This window comes from Vespa mandarinia, chromosome 14 (assembly GCF_050613455.1).
Source record: "Vespa mandarinia isolate Hongniang chromosome 14, ASM5061345v1, whole genome shotgun sequence".
NCBI lineage: Eukaryota > Metazoa > Arthropoda > Insecta > Hymenoptera > Vespidae > Vespa > Vespa mandarinia.
The window spans coordinates 3131531-3158072 of record NC_140823.1 but is presented as its reverse complement, the minus strand read 5'-3'; the positions used below and the strand labels follow the sequence as shown (position 1 = coordinate 3158072).

Genomic DNA, 26542 nt, shown 5'->3' with positions numbered 1-26542 from the left:
CACTCGTTCACGCACAACAGGTATAGAGTTACTCGTGGCTTGGTAGTTCTGCTTCTTTTCTTGCCTCCCTCATCTTCTCCTGTGCAATCTTTCTCTCTCTCTCTCTCTCTCTCTCTCTCTCTCTCTCTCTCTCTCTCTCTGTTTTACTTACTCCTTCTATCTGAACTCTTCCATTCTATCTCATTCCGCAGACGCAACCCACCATGCGCCAGAACGTTCTTTTATCCTTTCGTGGGTTATTAATTCGACCGGTGATCCAATTTACGGCGAGTACCAACGAATGGAAGAGACGGAAAGGTAACGTATTCGGCGGTACGTCTTCTCTCTACCTCTTCAACATCATGTTAAGGCGAATGGCCCTTTAACCGTAGTATCTCCTTTCCCTTTTACCGCTTCAAAAGCATCTCTCTCTCTCTCTTTCTTTCTCTCTCTCTGTGTATCTTCTATCTCTTCATGAACCATCGCCTTTTCCTTTTTTTCGTCTTCTTTGTTTCTTCTTCTTCTTTTTCTTCTTGCACTTCTTCTTCTTCTTCTTCTTTTTATTTTTCTTCTTTTTCTTTTCCTTTTACTTCTTTCGTCTCGATCGAGCGTGTCGCGAGCGTTAATTTAACGAAACGAGCCGCTTCCAACGAAGTCAATCTTGTCAAATATATTGCTTGATGTTCGACAGATTTTTTCTCTTTCTCTTTATCCTTCTCCCTCCTCACAAATGATATATTGTTCTTGTTTCTCTTTGTTGAGTATTTATATGTAATTTCTTTTACGGGGATTATTCGATTAAAAAAAAAAAGAAAGAAATTGTACAACTTGTTCAATACTATCCTTTTTTTTTTCATTCTTTTATTTTTTTTTTTCTTTTTTTTACTTTACTCCCTTTCCACAAAATCATTATCATATCAAAATATGTTTCATCAATTAATTATAATTACATCAATTAAATTAAATAAGATTGTACTATGAATAATAATTGAATTAATATAACTTCGTAATTAAATTAATAACATGTCTCACATTTTACAAGTTCGAACATTTCTAATTGTAAATTAAAATCACGTTTGTATTATGACATTTGCATATCTTAAATACATCGTTTAATACAATACAATAATAAAACAAGATGCATACGTAATAACAATAATTTACAATCGATTGAATTGATAAATTAGTCCATAAGTATTAGTAATCTTGGCCGTTGATTATAAAACGTGTTAATGAAATATAAATTGGTGCCTAAAATTTGGAGAAATTTAGGATCTGCCGTTGTTGAGCCTAAAATGAAATCGATCGAATTTTCAAAGTTTGTTTTTCGTTTAAACTAGTATCTCTTATCTTATCAGTTCTCAGAGGAAGGGTTGGACCCTTTGTCGTTGGACCTCAGAAGTCCCAACGGAGATTAATGAATATGCGAACGATCCTTCCTTCGCTTAACTCTTGCTCTTTTCCATCTCTCTTTCTCTTTCTCATTCTCTTTCTCTCTTTCTCTCGATGTGATCGTGCCTCTCGACCAGGATACGCGAGGATATCCCATGAGGCCTACACGGCTCGGTAAGTCGCTGCACTTTTCTCTTTCTCGCGAAGGGAACATGGGATTGAGACATGTAAATTGGTGCAATCGGCCACTCCGATCGACGCGGTTCACCCGATCCTACTCTGCTACGCGGCGCATGCCACGTTGCTACAGGTCACTTCAAATTTACCAAATCACTATTCGATTTATTTTCGATTAATATATCATTAATTTAGTCCCTTAATGAAAACATTTTCTCTCATGGATCGCGATGAAACGGATCGAAAGAAGAAGTAGAAGAAGAAGAAGAAGGAAGAAAAAAAAAAGAAAAGGAAAAAGAAAAAAAGCATCTTACTTAAAAATATTTTTAAATTCTTAAAAAAAAGAGAAAAGGAAAAATGAAAAGAAAGAGAGAGAGAGAGAGAGAGAGAGAGAGAGAGAGAGAGAGAGAAGGAAAGAGAAAAAAGAAATCAAGAAAATACGATCGTCTTTTTAATATTTGTTCGTTCGATCGTGAAATCATTTATCGATTGGGATTTATACATGTTTTCCAAAGAAGAACGTTCGAACGAATCGTATGCAACAAAGAATATTGAAAATCAAAAGATAACCGATATCAAGTGAAAGAAGAAGAAGAAGAAGAAGAAGAAGAAGAAGAAGAAGAATTGTGAGACAACCTGTAGGGTAGGCGCTAAGGTGTTAATGAGGTCATGTCGCTCCGAGTCGATTCAATTATGCAGAGGTAGCGGTTAACGAGGCCCCGTTTACCCTTTCAGTCGTCTTTTAGCCTCTCGGCCTCCTAACCGGTCGATCTCCTACCTGCTGTTAAGCGCTACTACACCTACGGCTAGCTGGCACACATAATTCCTCCGCACGCAAAACAGCATGCTTTGGCTTGACTCGACTGGCAAGTGTCCAACCTGGTAGCGATCGACGTGACGAAACTCGAAGGATTTTAAGACATTCCACTTTAGTTATTTCATTATCCACTTTGGTATCTCTCTTTCTCTCTCTCTCTCTTTCTCTTTCTCTCTCTCTCTCTCTCTCTCTCTCCCTGATTGATTGATCTTAAAGATATAGTTCTTGTCGAAACGAGAAAAAAAAAGAAAAAAGAAGGACCAACAAGAAAGGAAAAAAGAAAAAAAAATTGAAAGGGGGCACGGGGTGGGAAAAGATCGATTCTCAATAATTAAAAGATTTCTATTTAATGTATCAAATTGAATGAGAGAAAGTTTCTCAAGGTACTGGTGGTGTCTTAATTGCTTAATCGATCGTGAATTTATTGGTCATGTTCTTTAAATCTTTCTTTATAAATATCGACTATAAGATAAGTTGGAAGCTCGAGTACGATTATTCTAATCTTGTCATTCTCTCTTTCTCTTTTTCTCTTTCTCTTTCTCTCTCTTTCTCTCATTTTTTCTCTCTTCTTCTTTTTCTTATTCCTTTTTCTGATCCAACTGAAGAGGGAAACGAGATATCGGTGTCGAATATCGCGTACGCTTATCCTTATCGAATTTTTTCATCGGTATTGGATAGATTCACGCAAGGTTAGCTTCGAGCTCGAATTCCATAGGCTATTCGTAGAAATGGTCGAACGTTCTCCGTCTTTTGGATACGACGCTGATCTTTACAGTGTGAAGAAATCGCACGTTCGGGATAAGTGTTCAAGAATAATTTTTTTTCAGGAGCTTTAGTACGTACATTTCTTTCGTTTATAAAGTACATCGTTTTAGAGTTCTCAATTTTCTTTTTTTTTTCGTTTTTTTTATTACTTTAATCCCCATTTAATAAGTTTTCGATCGATCAGGTAAATCTTTTCTTTCTCATGTAATATTCTTATTCCTTTTAACATTTGATTATTTCATTCTTAACAAATGACTCTTAACTCTTAACTTTCTAAAAGAAATATATGATAAATTTTTGATTTAAACGATTTAAATCAATACGATGGAAACTCTTGGATAAAATTATTCATTTGACATTAAAGATTGCAATAACAGAATATATTAATGAATAAAGATATTTATAAAAAGGAAAAAAAATAAATAAAAAGAAAAAGACATGATACGATAATACTAAACTATTAATAATACTTACCGTCAATGGAAAAGGGAAATTCTGACGATGCTAATGTACTCGATGGCCCTGTTGCGTGGAGTATATACTCTGGCCCCAAACCACCCAGTCCTACGAACAAATAAAATTGAATAACATTTTAATCGAAGCCAATGATTGAAATCGAAAAACATGATATAATCAAAAAAGAAAAAAAAAAAAGAAAGAAAAAAAGAAGAAGAAGAAACGAATAAAAATCGTTGTAAGTTCACTCGAATCATGAATATCACGTGTCATCATTGTTTACAAAAAGGGAAGCAGATTTTGAAGCATCGTGAAATGGATCGTAAAAAAAGAGAGAGAGAGAGAGAGAGAGAGAGAGAGAGAGAGAGAGAAAAGAAGAAGAAGAAGTAGCCATAACAAGAGGGCTTTGTACGACGTATTGAATATATTTTCCGCCGGAAATGCGGGCCCTTTTGATGGAACTCAACGAGAGGCGTAGCTAAGGAGATTTCAAAGTTCTAGGATCGTCAAGTTTCAAGTATTCGAGATGTTGTATCAATGAGAGACATTGAACAGAACTCGATCGAGATGGATCCGACAATAAGTTCATAGAGATATTGAACATAATCTCAATCATCGTCAAAGACAACATTTGCTTTTATTAATTAATTAAAAACAAATTTAAATTATTTTACAATTCAATGATTTTATATCATTTATATCTAGTTACGTATTGATAATTAATATATTTGAAAAAAGAATTAATATTGTTATATTTTATATATTTTGCGTTTGATCGTTAAATTTAAGCAATCGTTAAGATAAACAATATGCAATTAAAATTCCACGTATGTACGATACGTACATCACATATTTTTTCAAAGAAAAAGTTTCTCGAGAAACTTTTTTTTTTTCTTCCTTTTTTTCTTCTCCTCTATTCTGATTCGTTTGAAGACTATCAAAGAAAAATAATATTGTCACGTTGGCAATATGATCATTATAGATCGCAAAACCCATTGAAAAATTATTATATTAAATATTTCATAAGGCAAACGTATAACAATAATAATTAAATTAAATTGGAATAAAGTTTGTTCTATCTTTGAAAAATCTTTCGAAAGAAAAATTGAAAGAAAATTATTATCAGATAAGCTTCTTTGTTTGAGTATTACCGAAAAAAAAAAGAAAAGAAAAGAAAGGAAAAGAAAAAGAAAAAAAGAAAGAAAGAAAAAGATAAAAGAAAAAACTAACATAAGGAAGAAAAGAGTAGAGCTCTTTAAACGTCTTCCATAGTAATCGTCCGAGACAAGGGACAATAAAGGAAAGTGCGTATTCCCTGAGGCCGTAGGCCGTTCTAATTATCCGAAGACAAGTACAAGGGTAAGGTAATTACCGTGTAACGAGGCGCTTGGACTGTGCGTGGAGGCCTGAAGCTGATGATAAAGGTGGTCCATGTAGTTGAGCCGGTAGGTGGGATGCAGGGCCGTATGCTCCGAGAGGGGGTGACTTCTACGGAGGAAATCGCCGCTGGAAATCCCGTTCCCTGCGGTCCCGCCCCCTCCAACGTTTCCGCCACCACTCGTGGCCCCACCGCCTCCACCGTCTCCTCCACCACCACCGCCGCCACCTCCTCCCCCAGCACTACCGCTTCCTCCACCACTGCCGCCTCCGCTTCCTCCTCCACCTCCACCTCCACCGCCACCACCTCCACCTCCTCCTCCTCCTCCTCCTCCTCCTCCTGCTCCACCACCACCACTGCCGTTCCCACTACCTCCGTTACCAGTACTGCTGATCGCCGTTGTGCTACCGGACAATCTGGAAATCGAACATTTAACATCCGATCATTTACGATCATTCTTTATAATAAGTTAAAGAAGAAAATTTCAAATTGTGTCAAATCAATCAAAATGTCATTTGACATCGTGTCAAAGAATTTTCTTATTGTTGTTGTTATTGTTCTTGTTATTGTTGTCGTCGTCAAATCGTTAAATCAAATGTAATTCAATGTTCTGAATTAATTAAGCTAACTGAATTAATTAAATTCAAGTTCGAATTGAAATTATCTCTTGTTTCCTTACGAAGATGAGAAGAAAAAATATTTTTCGCAATATCCGTCGGCTGTTATTAATGTTTTAATCGTTCTTCTTCTTCTTTTTTTTTGATCCTTTTCTCTTTTTGCTTTGTTTTGTTTTTCTTTAGCCTCTACAATTTTATCAATTATTTAGAAAATATTAAATAACTTTTTATATACGATTATTAGACTTTTAATAATTTCTTTTTTCTTTTTTCTTCTTCTATTGAAATGAGATAATTTAATAATAATACGTTTTTAAATCCTTTAGAAAATATTATCAATGCGTTATAATAAATGGGATAAACAATTCATGATTGTAAAGGATGTCTCGTCGTATATGATTAAACTAAATTATCTTGAAATATTCTGATTCAGAAGATTAAGTAGAAACGTATGTTATGAGCGACGACGTTTCGTCACGCTCGAAGCAGAAGGAAATGGTCCGAGTCTTGTGTCCTCAAAGACTTACTTTCTTTCTTTCTTTTTACTCGTACCTCTCCATATATTTCTATGCAGATATATACTAGCTTGTTTGTAGAGAGTGCCTACAAAAAATCGTTTTCTTAGGTGGGGGAAACGACGGTCTACGACAGGTGAAATGAAATAAAAGAATTCTGTATTAACATTGCGTCCATTTCTCTTTTCGTCACATTTTATCTAACATGTCATCAATTAAATACAAGTTTATCCGACGAATTGACACTGTTAGAATCTTAAAAAGACAAAAAAAAAAAAAAAAAAAAAAAGAATAATCGGTCAAAAATCGTTACACATGTAATATCAAATAATGGAAATCCATTAATAAAATCAAGAATAATTTTAAATAATATCAAATATCCATTGATAAGATAAAAATGATTGATAACACGATAAGTATCGTGATAAATAATAATTGAAGATGAATTTTGATATGATAATACTATAGTAAAAAGAAAAAAAAAATAAATAAATAAATAAATTCCATATATCAAACGAATAAAATGTTTTTACAAAAGAGAAAGGGAAAAAAGCAAAAGAGTGGGGAAAGAGTAAAAAAGAAGGAAGACCATAAAAATAATTTCAGATTCGTTTTCGCAACGTTTTGTTTTTCCTTTTCTTTTTTTTTTTTCATTTTTTTTCTTTTCAAATTTTTCAACGTGAAACAGAAGAGAAGAGATGATATATCGGCACGCGTCACTAGTTGTCTCCTGCAATACTTCGAAGGCTGTTTAAATATTAGCCTCTTGCTTCCGCTAGTTTGCCAAGCAAAGTCAACCGGTTAAGCCGTTTAACTTTGCTCACACAGATAGTCCCACCTGTCTCTCACTATGGCAACCTCTTGTTACCTGCTTTATGTTCACGCTTCGATGTTTAAACGCTTTGCATCTTTTCCGCGAGCAAACAGGATCAGGAAAGTGAGATCGCGTCGATGTGAGATCGTAAGAAATTCTTTAAGTCGATCGTTCTTAACTCCCCCTAACTCCCCCAAGAGAAAGACAGAGAGAGAGAGAGGGAGAGAGAAAGAAAGAGAAAAAGAGAGAGAGAGAGAGAAAGAAAGAGAAAAAGAGAGAGAGAGAGAGAGAGAGAAAACACGAGTAATACCATCGAGATAAACGATACCACATCGTATGTACCTTCGTGAAGCTTAATTTGTTACGTAGAGACACGAGCCGCTGTACACAGCGAGCAAATAGGCTTAACAGAACAACCTCTCGCTTTCGAGTCAGTTTACGCTTTCACTATCTCGTGAACGTGTTCTTCCTCCTAGCCAAAGAAGAAGCTTACCTTCGTCTTCTTCTATCTTTGAAATTCATGTAAGATAAGATGATTTTCGCGATCGTTGCGATTTCTTTTTCTTCCTTTTTCTCTTTCTTTCATTCTTTTCCCTTTTTCTGTTTCTTTTTTTCTTTTCCTTCTTTTTTTTTCTCTTTTTTATCTTTCCATAAAACATGTTCTCTCCTTGTCATCCTATCTTCCCTGATTATCGTCCATATGTCTGATATTTATCAAACGACATGCGAACTAGTTCTTATGATTCTTTTTCTTTACAATTTTCTCTTCGCCTGTTTTTTTTTTCTTTTTTTTTTTTTTTTTTACGAAGAACAAAAAATCCATTCACTTCGTTTCTATTCAAGTATTATAAATAAATGATCATTATGATAATTAATGAAAATAATCATTATTATTTTTATACAATGATCAATGCCTTAATTGATAATTGCAATTTTTTTCCTTTTCAAATGTAAATATATTTTTTTATTATTTCTTACCATCGAACATATATAAAACGTTAGAATAAATGTGAAATAATTGTTAAAACTCTTTGTTATATATAAATTATTTTTATATAAAAAAAAAAAAAAAAAAAACGATCGACATCTTATGTCGGAATAATACGAAATTTATGAGAAGTATCGATGTATACGTGAAAACACACGTACGTACGAGAGGAAGAGACAAATAAATAAGTGATAAATTCGAATAAATATATTAACAAGACAATCGTTATTATAATAAAATGAGAATATATTTGCGAATACGAAACGTCCATCATCCTTCACCCTTCCCTTTCCTCTCCTCCGATAGAATGACTATGGATTATTTATAATAGTTGTTATAAATTTAGATACCTAACCCGTTGAAAACATTTTATAGGAAGGATGGTGGGGGGAAACAGAAAGAAAAAAAGTAAAAAGGAAAAAAAAGGAGGAAAAAAAAGGAAAAAGAAAATAAAGATACAGGGGTGGGAGGACTGGATGGGAGCGGGGAGGGAGGGAGGAGGGGGAATAAAGGAGAAAAGAGTGAAACTAAAGTGAAAGAGAGAAGGGAGCTACGGCAGCAGCAGAAGCTAAGAGATAAAATTCGAGTCGTTAACTCGACACGCCGGAAACCGACGCATCTATCTTTACCTACAGTACCGTCTGCCATGGAACCTTTTTGACATTCCTACGGCCTTCGAAGCGGTACTTTCGTAATGCCTTTCTTTAAACAGATTTTAAGTAAGACTCTTTTGATCGAACCGACCAAACAACCAACCAACTAACAAACCTCCAGCTAGAACCTGATGGAAAGTCCATGACGTGCTTTCTCGAATGTTAAAAAACCGGAAATGAAAATCATCATCTTTGGGATTGATCGACGTATTTCTTAATAAAAAAAAAAAAAAAAAAAAAAAAAAGAGAGAGAGAAGAAAAAAGAAAAACAAAAATGAAAAAATGAGAAAGAATTTTGTTTCTCTTTCTTTATCTTTATTTTCCCTTTTTCTCTCATTCTTTCTATTCTTCTTTTTTCTGTATTTTTTCTTTATTTTTTTTTTTTTTTTTTTTTTTTTTTTTTTACTAATTTCAAAAGAGAGGGGAAAAAAGGGAAGAAAAAGATGAGGAAAAAGAATCTTAACTTTGTAAAGCAGAAAAGAAGAAGAATGATGAGGTTCGCAAGCTCATTAACGTGACTCGTGTTAATGAGGCAAGTTAAGCAAGACATCTGTTAGGTTTCCTTGTTGAGCCACGTGCAGCTTCCAGAAAAAGGATGACGTGGAAATGGAGTCACGTGTGGACCAAAAAAAGGAACAAGGAAGTTAAAATAGTCATGAATTTTATCTTTAGGTTAGCATAGTTCTAAGGAATGTCGCTATCAAATAATAAATTGTAGTTAGAAAAAAATTATATATACATACATATATATATATATATATATATATATATATTCATTTCTTCGAAAAGAAATTCGAGGAATAAACATATTCAGAATCACGTTCGAAATAATACGTGGCCTTCGAGAGATCGTAAGTAAAACGTAAAAACATCATCAGGGGAGGGTCACAGAGTCGTCTGGAACCTAACACTTCCATGGGGTCTCGAGTTATGATATTTATTGCAGCGTCTTGCTGAATGCAAGTCACAGGACTCGCTTGAGAGAGTAAAGCAACCATATGGTAGACGTGCCGGGATGGTGAACGGCACGCGCTTGTTTCACAAGAAGCGACGAGAAGGAAGAAGACAAGTGGGGAAAGTGTGATGAAAAAGTAAGGAATAAAAAAAGAAAAAGAAAAAGAAAAAGAAAAGAGGAATGAAGCCGAGTCGTGAGAAAAACTCTTCTTTTTTACTTTTTGATAATACATCAAAAGGTGTATATCACACTAATGTTGAGAAATTCGACGAATAGGATAAATCAAATAAATCCTACGTCAAATTAATCAAAGTTTATGCTACGAATAGAAAAAAAAAAAAAGAAAAAAGAAAAGAAAAATTAATCTTATTTTTTATTTAACATTTCGTAATTCTATTTCGAATTAAAACGTCAATTAATTATTATATATCTGCGATCAGAGCATTGCAAACATGTTTATGTTTAACGTAATTTCTAATTTATACAACGATTTAATTTTTTTGTGAAATAATTTTCTAAAATATATTATAATTGTGTAATCTCTCTATCTGCTTTATCTATTCATTTGTTAACTATAAATATAATATTATTTTTTTCTTCTTTTAAAGAAAAATAAATCACGTATCAAAAGTATAAGATAATATTTTGAAATCAAAGTTAAAAAAGAGGGAGAGAGAGAGAGAGAGAGAGGAAGAGAAAATAAAATGATTCAAATCACAATGGGTTAAATACGAGTGTTAGAATATGATTTCAGCTAACTCATCGAATCATCGGGAACAAATTCCGCATGATTTACTATCGTAACCTTGGCACTTTGCCATTCGTACTTTGTGCCGAATTTCTTCGAACGTTAATGGAATCATAGTGTTAAGAAGAAACTCCATTGCGAAAATTCGTCAAAGGCACGAATTTGAACTTGTTCTCCTTGGAAAGTATGTAAAGAAAAAAATCGTTGGACTATTAAATTCTTAAAAAAAAAAAAAAAAAGAAAAAAAATTAGTAGAAAAGAAAATAGAAATTCAGTCAAATTTCATTTACACCATATATATATATATATAAATAAATTTTCACTATGAAGAAAAATTTGTTTTGAGATAATCATGAATATATACCTTAAGATATTCTCTTTGTCAATGAAAGGAAATACATTATATCGAACTGATGTAGAAATATTATAAGCAAAAAGTAAACAAAATTTTGAGAATCGATTACAAATATTAATTTAAAAATTTCATTGTATATATTCTTGTATAATATTTTTCTTAAGTGCGATCGTAATCGTTGTTGAGTTATAAACAGGCACCGGAATAGGTTTCGTTACTCGAACGGATTCGCTTCAAGTGACAGCCGTTAGCGCGATATTTTGCGAGGCGCCTCGCCATGTCTCAGCACTAAGCTCGATGGTAATCGAGAGGCTCGTTAATCAAGATATTTACACGCGTGATCGGTCGCGAAGCCGATCGATATGCGAGCCGTCGTTGCGGATCTATCGAAGGCGCGGCTTCGTTGAAAATCCAGCTTAACGGCGCTATATGCTAGCTCGCGGCGTTATTTATAGGCTATTTGAACGCTTCGCACTACCTCGCTCGTACGTGCGTCTAATTCATTTAAACCGCTCGTTCGTTCGTCCTCCAAGGGTAAAATCACTAGGGGGAAGAAGAGAGGAGAGAAAAGAGGTGGATATTCGTTACAGAGGATAGGAGAACTCGATCATTCGTTACGCTCGACCATCGTATTTTCAATTAGTAGTACTTCGCAATATTCCTATGCACCTATCTTTATTCTTTCAATTTGATATGTTTCCATTAAGAACTTTTTACGATTTGATCCTCTGTCAAATTGAGTTAACTAATTTTATATTATTAAAATTTCTTGATGATATGATTTATTTATAATTTATAAAGGATTATATTATTTTGTATAATTCTCGATATAATTATTTCTTCTTTCTAAATATTTTCTTTGCAATTTTACGAAAACTTTTGTGATAAAAAATTATTTAACGAAGTTTCAAAATTTCACGAATTTTAATTATCACGAAATATTTTAATTAATATTAAATACAAAAACAAAACAAAAAAAAGAAAAAAAAAACAAAAAAGAAAGAAAGACTTACAAATTTTTCGATGAAATATGAACAAACTTATTTATTACTTTAACGACTAATTTCGATCTCGAGAGGAAGAAAAAGAAAATAAAAAAAAAAAAAAAAAAAAAAATAAAGAAAGAAGAAAAAAAGAAAAGAAATCTCGTAGCTATCGTAACGATCGAACATCCCTTTGAAAAAAGTACACACTATCGATCAAAGTAAAATCCTCTCGCCTCTATTCCACGGTCGATACCCGTAGAAAGGTCCTTTTCGTGGCAATTCTCGTCGGTGAGAGTAGTCGTTCGTTCGCGCTTAACATTAATGCGCTTTTTGTGTTTCCGCGAAAGAAATTTATCGCACCACCCGCTAGATTTATCGCACTTCCCTCTTTCTCTCTGATCTCTACCACTTTCGGAGGCGTCTCTTTAACGGGCACTAACGGATGCGAGGCATGTTCTAAAGGGATATAGCAGACGTGGAATATATTCGTCGAATAATATTCCGTAACGTCTAACGAGGACGTTCAAAACGACGCTGCCGTTGTTATTAGACGACTTTACGCATCTTCTTCTTCTTCTTTTCCTTCTTCTTCTTCTTCTTCTTCTTCTTCTTCTTCTTCTTCTTCATTTTCATCTTCTTCTTCATCTTCTCTTTATCCTCATGTTCGTTTTCTTCCAACAAAACTCGATCGTAAATCCGATAATATCTGCGTACACTGATGATTCCCACGTGAAGTTTCTTCTTCTTCGTTCTCTCCTTTCCCTGTCCTTCTAAATTTTCCGAAAGAAAATCGTTATTCAGTTTATTCGAAGAGTCAAGACCACTCATTTAACGGGCCACGAAGTGAACGACTTTAATGAAGTAATTCGTGCACAAAATCGATACGCGTTACTCATTGAATTATTCATCGTTCCGACCATCCAACTTGGAAAACGACTCGTTTCGATCGATCGATCGAGAGAGAGAGAGAGAGAGAGAGAGAGTGAGTGAGTGAGTGAGAGTAAAAGAGAGAAGGACGGGTAACACGGTGAACACGATCTCACGATATACGAATTATCCTTCCCTCCACAAAGTTTCCATTTTTATGACTCTATCGTCGAACGAGTTGAAGAGCTGCCTGTTCCGTGCGGATTTATCGAATAATTGAAAACAGGTCTTTCATCGAATGTTCTCATCGTCATTGGATATAGATATTCCTTCGATATTATTTCTTCCGTAGAAAAAAAAAAAAAAGAAAAAAAAAGAAGAGAAAAAAAATTTTATCACATTTTAAGAATTCCAATTTAAAAACATTATCCGTATTATCCATATTAACGAGCAAAGGGATAATACATCAAACGAATTTGATCTGTAATATCTTTTGAACGTATTTAAATTTATTCAATTAATAATTAAGATCTAATTCAATATCCATTTGTTAAATCATTTTTATATTATAAATAATTAAATATAATGTCACTTAAATTATAACATAAGTAACGTCGTTGCTCTTAGATTCTTTTCGATTTCTTTTTATACATATTTCGTTATGTTTAATCACCTTCGTGATCTGGAAACTAGCACGCGTGCAAAACTATCATGGGATGAGCATAAAGAGAAAGAGAAAGAGAGAAAAAGAGTGAGTTAGAGAGAGAAAGAGAAAGACACACAGAGAGAGAGAGAGAGAGAGAGAGAGAGAGAGAGAGAAAGAAAGAGAGAGAAAGAGAAAGAGAGAAAGAGAAGTTGGTTCATCAAATATGAACCGTATTCGTCACGCGCACATCAAAGGTGCCGACAAGAAGTGCCCCTACTGGTTCTCCTCGCATGTATTCTGTCGGCGAATGGTCGTTTTCTTCGTAGTGGTAGAGAGCGTATAACGCGTCTACCGTTCATTAGACGATACAGACGTTTTCGCAATCGGTTCTTGCGCTTGTTTATCATCTCTTGATACAGACGTCAAGACTCGTATTAAATTCTCTACTAAATTATACTAACTTTTTCAATTATTTTCTTTTTTCTTCCTTTTTTTTCTATTTTTTCTTATTTTTTTTTTTTTTTTGCATCATCATTTTGTTCTGTCTCTCTTTTTTTTTTTCTTTTTTTTTTGTTTTCTTCATATCGTTCCTCTTTTCCAACAGAAAGAAATTAGAACGTACAGATGGAAATTCTAATGCGTTTATTAGAAACAAATCACGTTTGTGATTTGAGAATGATCAATAAAAAAAATAAAGAATGTAATAAGTATTAATAGTATTTCATATGTAAATAAATAATAGTGTAATATAATATAGAATACAATAGTATAGTATTGTATACTATACTAATATATATGGATTGCTATTATTAGTATATATTATTTATTTGACGAATAACTAATGTCAATATCGACAAATTATATGATATAATATATTACTGATACAATATTCGCCATGTATGTTAAATAATTTTATAATAAAAAAATTTTGCAATTAACAAATTACACGATACAATGTATAAGTACTTACATACTTATATCGACGAATCTAATAATAATAATAATAATAATAATAATAATAATAATAATAATAATAATAATAATAATAATAATAATAATAATAATAATAATAATAATAATATTAATAAGAGCGTATGGAAAGAAAGGGTTTGATGATTGATAAAAAAAAAAAAAAAAAAAAAGGAAAAAAAAAGAAAAAGAAAAAAGAGGAAGAAGAAGAGGAAGAAAAAAACGACGAGTTCGAAGAAGACGATAAAAGAAGAAAAAGATAAAGATAGAGAGATAAAAAGATAGATAGAGATAGATAGAGATAGGAGATAGAAAGAAATATTAAGAAAGAAAGAGAGAGAGAGAGAGAGAGAGAGAGAGAGAGGGAGAGAGAGAGAGAGATAGAGAGAGATGTTGGTCGGCAAGAAAGAAGGGAGAGAAAGTGGGAGAAAGAGAAACTCGAAAGTAACGATCCGGAGTACGGTAGGCGGAGATGAAAAAAGAAGAGGCTAGGTTCGCAGGTAGGCGAGGAACAAATATCGTGGGTATACCGACGGCCGTGACTAATGACTCTATTGATGCGCCGAGAGGAGCTTCAACGGAAGAGAGAAAGAGGGTTGGCTAGCTTGGAAAGAGAAAGAAGGCGAGAAAGAAAGAAAGAGTGAGAGAGAGAGAGAGAGAGAGATAGTCGAAGGTCGCTCACCGTCACCGAAGAATTACCGTGCTACAGATATCTTTCTTCCACTCTTAACGATTTCTTCCATCTCACTGGAAGTTCACACTTTTTTATTCCCAACTCGTCGCAGGACAAATCCTTAAACGCGTTCGTCCTCGGACGAATGACTTACTCCAAAGTGCTCTTTGGAATGCGTCCGAAGAAAGAGAGAACGGTAGAAAGAGAGAGAGAGAGAGAGAGAGAGAGAGAGAGAGAGAGAGAGAAAGAGAGAGAGAGAGAGAGAGAGAGAGAAATAGAAAAAAGAAAAGGAAGAAGTCAAATCGAAAGATGAGCTCGTCGAAGTTCAATTTCATGTTGAGTTTCGAGGCATCTCTTCTTCTTCTTCTTTTTCTTCTTCTTCTTCTTCGATGCTTAATCCTTTTTTCTTTTCCTTCTCTTTTTGTTTTTCTCGTTATTTTCTTTTTCTTTCTTTCGCTTCTACTTTTTCTTTTTTCCTTTTTTCTTTCTTGTTTTTCTTTTTTTTCTTTTTCTTTTTTTTTTTTATTTTTATTTTTATTTTCTTATTATCCTCATGTGTCCTGACGAAGACGATGAAGATTTTAGTTATGCCCCGTGTTCCAACCCCTTCCTTTCTCTCTCTCTCTCTCTCTCTCTCTCTCTCTTTTACACATACATACAGGCACGAAGTTAGAGCGAAGCGACTGCATTTTGTCATGGTTTTTAGGGTAGAACGCGCTTTTGATTGCCTCGCACAATTGCCTTCTCTTCTGCACATCTTTCCCAGACCTCTTTCCTCTTTCATATAAGTGTATATATATATATATATATATATATATATATATATATATATACTTTCGTACGTATGTACATACTTACATACGTGTACACAGACACCTAATGCGCAAAACCTTTTCTTGCCTCTGTTGAAATCACCAACGGGTTTCTTCCTTGCTCTGGACGCATTGTAAACGCCGCTTCACGCGTTATTACGTCCGAATACGTTGTAAACCGGGATATAAAGAAGAAAATGAAAGAATTGATAGTAGCCGAAATTTATTGTAATCCCAATGATTCCCATATTTTACAATCATTTCCTTTTGTTTCCGTTTATCGTACACCGTCTTTATACATTTTTCTTTGTTTTTTTTTTCTTTCTATCTATCTATCCCTCTCTCTCTCTCCCTCTCTCTTTCGTTCTATCTATTTCTATTTTTAATCTCTGTATTTAAAAAAAAAAAAAACTGAATAAAACTATCTATGAAATTAATCAATTCGTGATTTAAAATGAAAGAAAAGGAAACATAATAAAATTCGATTGTAACTTTCCATAGTACGGAAAAAGAGAGAGAGAGAGAGAGAGAGAAAGAGAGGGAAAAAAGAAAGAGAGAGAATATTTATTCACTGGTTTTATATATCCCAGCATCGGAGTCACGGTAACTGTGGCTTAATCTCGCGCGTACTCTCGCGCGAAGCAAGGTCAGTACGAGCGCGACTTACAAGATACTCTACCCTCTCTCTCTCTCTCTCTCTCTCTCTCTCTTTTTCTTTCTCTTTCTCTTTCTCTCCTTTTATCTCCTTCTCTCTCTCTCTTTTTCTGTGGTCCTTTTGCGCCTCCAACCTCTTCCTTTTCCTCTTCGCCACCGCGCGCTAATAAAATGCGCTCGGTTCGTTCGCTTCTCCCCCAAAGCTCTCTCTTTACATTTACATGTGAACTGTTCGAGCTGCTCTCGGACTCAACCTCCCTACACTCGAACAAATATATATATATATATATATATATATTTTCTCTTTCTTCCTCCTCCGCGCGATGCATCGAGCTCATGAATTTATCTCAAGATCCTCTCTCACTTCGTCGTTTCTCTCGTATGCATGACCAAGTGAAAAGGAATACGTGTAAACTAGAGAAAGAGAGAGACAGAGAGAGAGAAAGAGAGAGAGAAAGAGAGAAAGAGAGAGAGAGAAAGAGAGAGGTAGAGGTAGAGAGAGAAAGAGAAAGACAGAGATTGGATGACATCGTATCACTGGACCAGTTCTACGAGAGGTACGTAAATAGCCGTAAAACCGATCATTGAACTTCTACTCAGTTATTTCCAATGATTGTTTAAGGCTAATCATGAGATTCTATTCAGACGAGAATGCTGATTACTTTGTCTGAATCCTGTTATCTCAGTACTTGTTGCATTCTTTTATTTTTTTTTTATTTTTTCTTTTTCCCCCCTTTGCTTTTCTAAAAGGAACTTCGATAAATCGTAATTTTTGATAGTAATCGAAAGAAGCTTTGAAGTTTTTCTAAAAAGAGAGGGATAAGGATAGAGATAGAGAAAAAGATAGAGACAGAGGGAGAGACAGACAGAGACAGAGAGAGACAGAGAGAGAGAGAGAGAGAAGAAGTAGAAAAAAAAAACAGGACAAGACTGCCAGACTGCCGGCACTGGGCTGCGCGTGTATCCGCCCACGTAATCTTGATTGTCGACACACCACCACCTCAAATACATTCTCCCTTAGAATACACCAACGAGAGGATACTACCATTCCCTTTTCTCGACACACCTTTGAATACACACGGATGCCCGTGGCTATGTATGTACGTGCATTCGGATGCGCGTCCCGATGTGCTACGATGGGTACCACAGGGACGGACGGATTATTCCAACTAAAGAAGCTTTTCATTTTCGTATTTCAATGAAAATATCTAGGTAAGTAAGTAAATACGAGACGTATATTTTATTATGAATTATAACTGATCGTATTCAACATAATAGGATATTTACCAGACATATTTAGATAAAATATTTTATCTATGTAAATAATTGAAAGGAAAAGTAAGAATATGAAAAATTTGTTTATCAAATTTTTGTCACGAAATAATTGACGTATCGAAGGAATAACTTTTTATCTTAAGAGATAAAAAATAATATTATGACATATTGAATATTGTCAGATTTATAAGTTAAAACATGAAATTGTCATTATCTCAAATAAAATGAATATGATAATATGTGGATTTATTGGTTTTCATTGAAAATTCAATAAAATACTTATATATAAAATATGTAACATTTAAGAGAATATATATATATATATATATATATATATATATATATATATATAAAGTTATTGGAATATCCATTTAAAAAATCCAATTTCCTTAGCTAACGTCACTTCCACTTTCTCTCTCTTTCCCATCCAATAAAATAGATTCCTAATTCAAATCCTTATAAGATCATTATCTTTTATTTCGAAAAGAAAAAATTAAAAAAAAAAAAAAAAAGAAAATAAAGAACGAAAAAAGAAGAAGAACGACGAGAGAGTTAAAAGAAATAGTGGAAACAAATGAGAGAAAGAGAAAGAGAGAGTAGAAGGAGTATAATGGCGCATGGACGAAGGTAGACCCCATGCAGTAGAAAGAGAAAGAGAAAGAGAAAGAGAAAGAGAAATAGAAAGAGAAAGAGAAAAAGATAGATAGAGAGAGAGAGAGAGAGAGAGAGAGAGAGAGAGAGAGATAAGAAATTGGATAAGAATGTAAAGACGAGAGGATAGAAGTGTGCATGCCTGAACTTGCATGCATGTATATACAAGAAAGAGCGGATGGGCCGGTGAAGGAAAGGGGTGAAGGAAAAGGTGGAGGGATAGAAGGAGGAGGAGGAGGTGGACGCTCTCGCGGAGCCAAGGTGGAGGATTTATGAACGATCGAAACAGGCTGCGAACCCTAGTCCCTCGGCTTCGTCCAAGACTTTTTGCTTGCTGTGTCGGTCTCAGCTCGACGTAGTATACGCGCCCTATAGTGGAACCTCCACCCTTTTCCACCTCCTCCTCCCCCTTCTCATCCTCCTCCTCCTCCTCCTCCTCTTTCTCCTTCTTCTCATCCTCCTTTTCCTCTTCTTCTTCTTTCTTTTTTTCGTTTCTTCTTTTTCTTCCTCTTCTTCTTCTTCTTCTTCTTCTTCTTCTTCTTCTTCTTCTTCTTCTCCATCATCATGCGTTAAAACACTATTTCACTCGCCTCTGATTTCGATTGCATGTTGTTTGCCTTTTCGAACGTGTATCGAAAAAAAGTATCTACTGCCTTAGTACTTACTACTTAAGTAGAAATGATTATGAGCTATTGAAAAGGAGGTGAACATTATCAGATCCTTAATTTCATCTTTTCAACTCGATTACCAAATTAATAATTATATAAACGATTAATGAATCCCAATTTATAATTTCGTCCGAGGGATCGTTTATTTCAATCAATATCGGAGATATGATCGAGTAAAACAAGTAAATAAATAAGTAAGTATGTAAGTAACTACTTATTATTATTTATTATGATAATATATTAAATTATCTGTACTGTGTTAACTCAAGAAGAAATCTTTTACAATGTTGAGATAAAACGGGATAAAGAATGAGAAAAGGAGAAAGAGAAGGAGAAGAAAAAAAAGAAGAAGAAACAAAAGGAAGAATAAGAAGAATAAGAAGAAGAAGAAGAAGAGGAAGAAGAAGAAAGAAGAAGAAGTGTAGCGTGACAAGGAGAAACAACAACGTCGATACGTAATGGTAGTGGTGGTTACGTTGGATCCATGACTCCATGGGGGCCTCACGCTGCCACGTGGTAACGTGGGTAACTTAATATTCCAGGTAATAAATAAGAGAATGCAGCTCTGTCCGCCCAACAAACCCCCACCCTTCGTTCTCTCTCTCTCTCTCTCTCTCTCTCTCTTTCTTTCTCTTTCTGTGTTTCTCTTCTACTCTCTGAACCCTTTCTGCTCCTCCGGGCCAAACAGCGAGACGCCCACGCTTCTCGTAGTACCCACAGAGTCCCAATGCTTCCAACTCTTTCCTCCCCCTCCCGTTCACTCTTTCTTCCCTCCCCTATACCCTTCCCCACCCTCTTTCTACCTCAAACCTCCATTTCAAATCTTCCACCTCCCACCTCTTCTTCTTCTTCTTCCTCCTCCTCCTCTTCTTCTTCTTCATCCACCCCATCCTCCCAACTTAGCCAGCATCACCACCAGCGGCGCTCTCGGACCCCAGCACGAAAACTGCAGGACCCACAATAACCTCTCGTGGCCCGCACGTTCAACACCCGAACATTATCTTACCGAGGCATCGCGTAATTAAGTTATTACGCTTGCGGCGTGCCCACGAAGAAATCTCACTACGCATGATCGGGACCGTCTTTCTTTATTCGATACCTGGAGGAAAGGGTTAAACGATGGATTTTTTGGCTTTCCTCTCTCTCTCTCTCTCTCTCTCTCTCTCTCTCTCTCTCTCTCGTTTTTTTCTTTCTTTTTTTTTTTTTTTTTATGTGTGTATATGCTTGTGTGTTCTTTCTTTCGTTCGTTCGTTTTGTCCTGTTCGTTCGTTCGTTTTTCTTTTTCTTTATAAGAACAGTCAAATAATCTTATTTAATTTTATTATCTCATATATTTTTTTTATCTATCGAGAATTACAAATCTACGTGTTTATAATAAATAAAATTCCTTTTACACTTTGCCCCCTCGTTCGATATTTATATTATTTCTTTATTTTTATTATTCATATTCGACTCGATCATCTTGAATATATTTTTAGAGGTTGATATTTATCAGAAAAAGAACAAAAAAAAGAAAAAGAAGAAGAAGAAGAAGAAGAAGAAGAAGAAAAAGAAGAAAAAGAAAACGATATTCTAACGAAGGAAAAAAAGGAAGGAAGAAAAAGAAAAATTCTACGGATTAAAATTCTTTTGACAAGTTGCTTCCTCTGGTTCGGACAATTTTTTTTCTTTTTTTTTTTTTTTTTTTTTTTTCTTTTACAAGGATACCAATCTAATATCTTTCTTCGATCATAGTTATTTATTTTATTTTTCTCATTAATATCTTGACAACTTTCTGACGTATTGGGTTTATTTCTCGCGCGTATGTCGTGAAATCAAACGGTTTCGCTCTAATAAGAATCCAATTAGTGGAACGACGTATTTCTTCAGAAGTTCAGAGAATCGGTGCGAGTAAATGCGAAAGAGAAAGATAAAGAAAGAGAGAGAAAGAGAGAGAGAGAGAGAAAGAAAGACGATGGAAATGTCCTTGCACGAGAATGACGACGAAGACGAAGACGAAGACGACGAGAATCGTTCGCTAAATAAGAAATTCTGAGGCAAGACCACGTACCCGAAATACATCGAGCCGTAAAACCTCGTCCCTGGAGACTCAGCTGCTAACGTTCCAAAGACAATTAACCGAGTTCCAAGGAGTTCTTTTCTTTTCTTTTCTCTTTTCTTTTTTCTTTTTTTCCCCTCTACCCCTTCGAGTTCTTGTCACTTCGACAAGAGTCTCTTTCGCTGATCAAACGAATGATAAAATAAAAAAGTCAGATGAAAGGATCTAAATCATTTACAACGTTCATAAATAACAAGTTTATTACACCGAAATAGAATTTATTTGTAAATCAATTCGAACGATCAAGTCATATTAAATATCGTATAAACCCTTTTGTACTCTATACGCGTCTTACTTTTTTGTCATTTTTATTTTTGTTTTTATTTTTCTTATTTTCTTTTTTTTTTCGTTCATTTCCTCACTAAAAGCTTTCTTATCTCTTTGATATTCCTCTCGATCAAAAAAAAAAAAAAAAGAAAAAGAAAAGAAAAAAGAAAAGAAAGAAGAAAAACAAGAAAACAAATAAAAAAATAAAAAATAAAATAAAAGTACACGCGCATATCATTTCCCTCCGGTGATTTGTTTTCATGATAAATACGACATTTTGTAATGGAAAGGAAAGTAAAAAAAAAAAAAGAAAAGAAAAGAAAAGAAAAGAAAAAAAAGATTGTAATAAAAACAACAGTCTAAATTACATACTCGTCGTCGAGTCATTCTCCGTTGAACTTGCAAGAGTTCAAAGAGTTCAAATGAGTATCATTTGTATTGTTGTAAAAAAAAAAAAAAAAAAAGAAAAAAACTTTTATTTATGAATCAGACCAATAAAACAATAAAACTATTATGATTCGTATTAACACTGGGGAAAGGGAAAGGGATGGAATAGGATGCAGGAGTGGAATAAGGAAAGATCAACGTTAAGTAGACATGACACAGTTGAGAAAAATTCCTGAAAAATTTTTTTTCAGAAATAGAATAGTTTTGTTAAGTGGAGGATAAGTAAGTAAATACCTACTAGCAACGGAAGCAAACGACAGATCGACACCATATACGATCTTTAAGTAGAGAAGTAGAGAGGATAGGAGAAGAGACCATTCCATTGACGCATTCACGTGCATCCGTGAAAGAAAGAGAGAGAGAGAGAGAGAGAGAAAGAAAGAAAAATAGATAGATAGATAGATAGATAGAATAGAGAGAAAGAAAGATAGAGAGAGAGAGAGAGAAGCACATGCCGCAACACAGGATGCTAAGGCCACGTTCACGTGGTCATTAAGCTCAGGAAAACACGAGGAGGTGTCTTGCAATTAGCAACGACAAAAAGCTGTGTCGTTTAAGAGAGAGAGAGAGAGAGAGAGTCTGTTATATAATTAGTCTCTCTTTTTTTCTTTCTCTTAGTCTTTCTTTTCATCTTAGAGAATCTGTGCTTTGAAAAAATGTAAGCGTAGAAAAAGATTAACTGACCAACGAGGGCTTATCGGTGATGAGCGAATTGCAACTTAATTACTTCCTAATTATTTGTAATTCCCTCCAATTGATCTCGAGACCGTCAGAAAATAACAACAATAATAACAACAATAATGATATCAAAAAAGAATGGGGGAAAAAAAAAACAAGAGAGAAAAAGGAAGAAAAAAAAACGTATGATCTTCCTCGACGATCTTAAGACGATCCTATTGGCGATCAAGAAAAAGAAGGAATGGTAAAGATAAAGAAAATAAAAGTTTAAAGAAAACGAAGAAGAAAAAAGTCGATCCCAAACGAAATCGTAAATATCGAAGTATCGGAGTATGTCATTTATATCGGTCCATTGGACACGTTAATTGCCTTTCTATCTCATTCTTGATACCTTAGAATGATTCACCATTTGGTTTTGTGATTCTTGGTTCGTGAGAGAGAAGAAAAGAAAAGAAGAAGAAGAAAAAATAAGCTATGGCTTCCTGGGAACTTTATATTTATGTATCGAACGATTTCACAATCGATATCGAATCGGTTTCTCGTAATGAGAATGAAATGTATCATTGGATCGACCGTACAACGGTAAACCACTGACGACGCTGATTTTCTTCCTTTTATATTTTTATATGAATGAATGAAAAGAAAAAAAGAAAAAAAAAAAAATAAAGAAAAACAATCAAATAAGTAATCAAAATTCTTCACTTATACGTAATATTTATAAAAGAATAAAAGAAGAAAGAATTAAATAAATAAAAAAAAAAAAAGTTATCGAATCAATTTTTAACAAATAACTTGATAAATTTACATTAATTTATTATAATATTATTGTTTATATATATATATATGTGTTATCATAAAATTAAATAATATATTAAATTAATGATTAAAGATATATTAAACACTCGTTCTTTCGAATATTTTTCTTTTCTTCTCTCTCTCTCTCTTTCTTTTTCTTCTTTCGTAAAGATTTTATTTGACAAACTAATTGAATAAAACGAATAAACCTATTACGATATTTACTATTAATTCGAGTTTCAATAATTATCATCAATTTTTAATAATTATCAATGATTAGATATATTTATTTATCCTTAAACCATTTACATATAAGATATATAAGAAATTCGTAAATATAAGAAATTCATCTTGACCGATGAAAGAAGGAAGGAGATTATCAGGAAGGAGGGTGACACTGACGAGTCCAATGCGAACAAACGAATGAAGTTGGCACGTAAGAAAAGAGGATGCTGAGGAAGAAAAGAAGATGAGAGAGGAGAACGGAGAAGGTAGAGAAGGAATGCCTGTGCGTGGGTCTTGCCTCTTAGACAAGGTTGTGCCTCGGAACCGCGTCTCTATCAGGCACCATAAATAATTCCCTCCGTTCTCGTCCCTTCTCCTCTCTCATTCTCTCTCATTCTCTCTCTCTCTCTCTCTCTCTCTCTCTCTATCATCTCTCCCTATCTCTTTCTTTCTCTGCTTTCTTTCGAATGCCGTTTTTCGGGCAGCCCTGTGAACAACGTGAATACGGTGGCATTGTTGTTGTCGTTGTGAGTCGAAGAAACCTGCATAGTAGAAGCGCGCGCGCGCTCTTACTCACTAACTCACTCACTAACTCTCAAAGTCCTTTTAACGGAGATAACGTTGGTGAAAAGAAAAGGAAAAGAAAAGGAAAAGAAAAAAAAAACACAAAAAAAAAAAAACAAAAATGGAAAAATAAAAGAGGGATCTAAACGAAGCGAGAGAGACTTTCTAATTCCATCCGAAGAAATCGAATTCGATCTCGAATCTTAATACACTAAACGATTATGCGATCAAAAAGTAAAGAGAGAACAAGTCTTAAACTTTTAAGGACTATTTCCAATCATCGTTCTTCTTTTTCTTTCTTCTTTTTTTTTTATCTTTTCGCAAATTTGTCCTTTTTTTTATACCGTTCGTTTCACGCAGAGAATTCTCTAAACGCGTGGGTACAATCGCATTCTCGGGATCGATTCGATCGATCAATTGAGAGAGAAAGAGAGAGAAAGAGAAATGGAATACATTTCTAACAATATGGACGTTTTAAAAAGACTCGTTTCGACCGATCGATTTTGCACAATCAATCGATAATACACTTTGGATATTATTTATACACCCGCACTCGAGACGATATTAATTTTATGATTATTTACGATACATTGTGTGATATCCATGGGTGATATATTTTATCATCGATATTGTCGGATTAACTTGTTAATCGTTAAATCGAAAATAATCGAGATACGTCGGCTCGTTTCATCTATGATTATTTCTTCTATCGTTAAAATACATCGGGCAAGAGTAAATCGTCATCGTAATCGAGATCATAAAAGCTATTGAAAAATATACACGCGTTAATTTCATTTTCGTAGATCTCGTTTAATCTTGTAAAATGTACATTAAATAGTAATATTTCTTCAATGACATAATCAAATCGTTTGGAAATTATTTGAAGGTAAATAAAGAAAATGATCTTGAAACGATCGTATTTGTTTCGGACAAATTTGTTTTTCTTTTTTTTTTTTTTTTTTTTTTTTAATTAATTCCAAAAACGATTGAAAGGTTCGTCATCAAGGAAAAAAGAAGAAGAAAAAAATTTTCTAATTTCGTCAAATCAATATCATTCGTTAAAACGAATTACGTGAAATAAAAATGCATTTGCGAAATAAAAAAAATCATTGGAAATGCTCGTTTACGTATTCGAGACATTGCGAAATGTTAAACGTATAAGTAACTAGTACTTCCTAATGATCATTCCAATTCAAGACCAATTGGAAAAAATCAAATAGCAAAGAGATCAAATAGCAAAGAAGGAAAATTCGTCGATTACTGGAAAAGGAAGAAGGTCAGGAGGTGGTAGTAGTAGTCATGGCGTGTACCGATCACAGAGAGTTTGCCGGCTAACGCGCTTCGCAAGAAGCGCGTTCCTCGTTAGTGCCGCTAATTACGAACTGGCCGTTCTCCCCTCCGGCTTCCCCTTAATGAGTGCTCTAGCGAGGACTGTGAAAAAAGAACTATAACGTTCCACGACAGCAGGATAACGCAGAGCGCGCGCACAAGAGAAAGAGAGAGAGAGAGAGAGAGAGAGAGAGAGAGAGAGAGAGAGAGAGAAAGAGAGAAAGATAAAAGACTACGGCAAACAACAGACAACAACAACAACAACAACAACAATAACAACGAGAAGAAGAAGAAGAAGAAGAAGAAGAAGAAGGGGCAGCAGAAATTGTAGCGAACCATGTGCGGAGACGAATTGCCGGAGGAAAAGACTCTCCGTGCTTAAGTAACAAGATGGAGAAAGAGACGGATAAAGGGAAGAGAAAGAAGGAGAGAGAGAGAGAGAGGAGAGAGAATGAAAGAAAGAATGAGAAGGGAGAGAAAAGACTATGCTAACGTAACAAGACAGAAAAAGAGACAAAAAAAGGGACAGAAAAAGAGAGAGAGAGAGAGAGAGATAGATAGAGACAAACAGAGAGTAAAGGAGAAACGGAAAAAGAAAGAGAGAGATAAAAAGAAGGACAGAGAAGAAGGTTTTAGTAAGGTGAGGGGTTGGAAGGAGAAAAGACCTTAAAGCCTTAATTACCAATTAAGCGCGTGGCGGAGATTACGAAATTCTCGAGAAAGAGAAAAAGAGGGGTGGAGAAAAGAAGAGAGGGGAGGAAGGAGGGAAAGAGAGCAATTACCACTACGAACGGCCTCGCAATATCGATGCACGATCAGTGGCGTAAGTTTGAAAGCAAACCCGCCGTCTTGATTGTACGATTGCGTTTCATTGATTGCCTTTAAAACCTTCTTCCTCTTCTTCCTCTACCTTTTTTTTTCTTTTTCTATCTCTTTCTCTTTTCGTGGGTTTTTTTTCTTTTTTCTTTTTTCTTTTTATACGTCATAGAGATTGAAACGTTTTCGTTTGAATTTGAATATTGTTTATCGCATCTTGTTTTATCCCATGTCATTTAAATATTATTGATAAAAGGGGACGATTTTATATACAAAAAAAAGAAAAAATTTCAACTCTTATCAGTATCAAGAATATGTATATATAAAAAGATTATTTGTTAATTCGAAAGAATTGCTATAGAAAAAAAAAAAAAAAGAAAAAATCGCTTAACATTATTTTTCTAAGACAATCGTTTAGACAGTACGAATCTTGTAATAATTGTTGCTTAAAGAGGAATATTAAAAAAAAAAAAAAGAAAAAAAGAAAAAAAGAGAAAAGAAAAAAGAGGGAAG

The 26542-nt window shown here is 34.4% G+C and overlaps 1 protein-coding gene across 1 annotated transcript in view; it reads right to left on the bottom strand.

Moving 5' to 3' along the window:
* The window catches only part of ci (transcriptional activator cubitus interruptus), a 104464-nt gene that overhangs the window by 9483 nt on the left and 68439 nt on the right, over nucleotides 1-26542 (bottom strand). Inside the window, exons 2-3 of the mRNA XM_035862202.2 lie at nucleotides 4959-5380; nucleotides 3605-3694 (exon numbers count right to left, since the gene is read on the bottom strand). Coding sequence (XP_035718095.1) covers nucleotides 3605-3694; nucleotides 4959-5380 — 512 coding nt within the window. The remainder of the gene's footprint in view (nucleotides 1-3604; nucleotides 3695-4958; nucleotides 5381-26542) is intronic.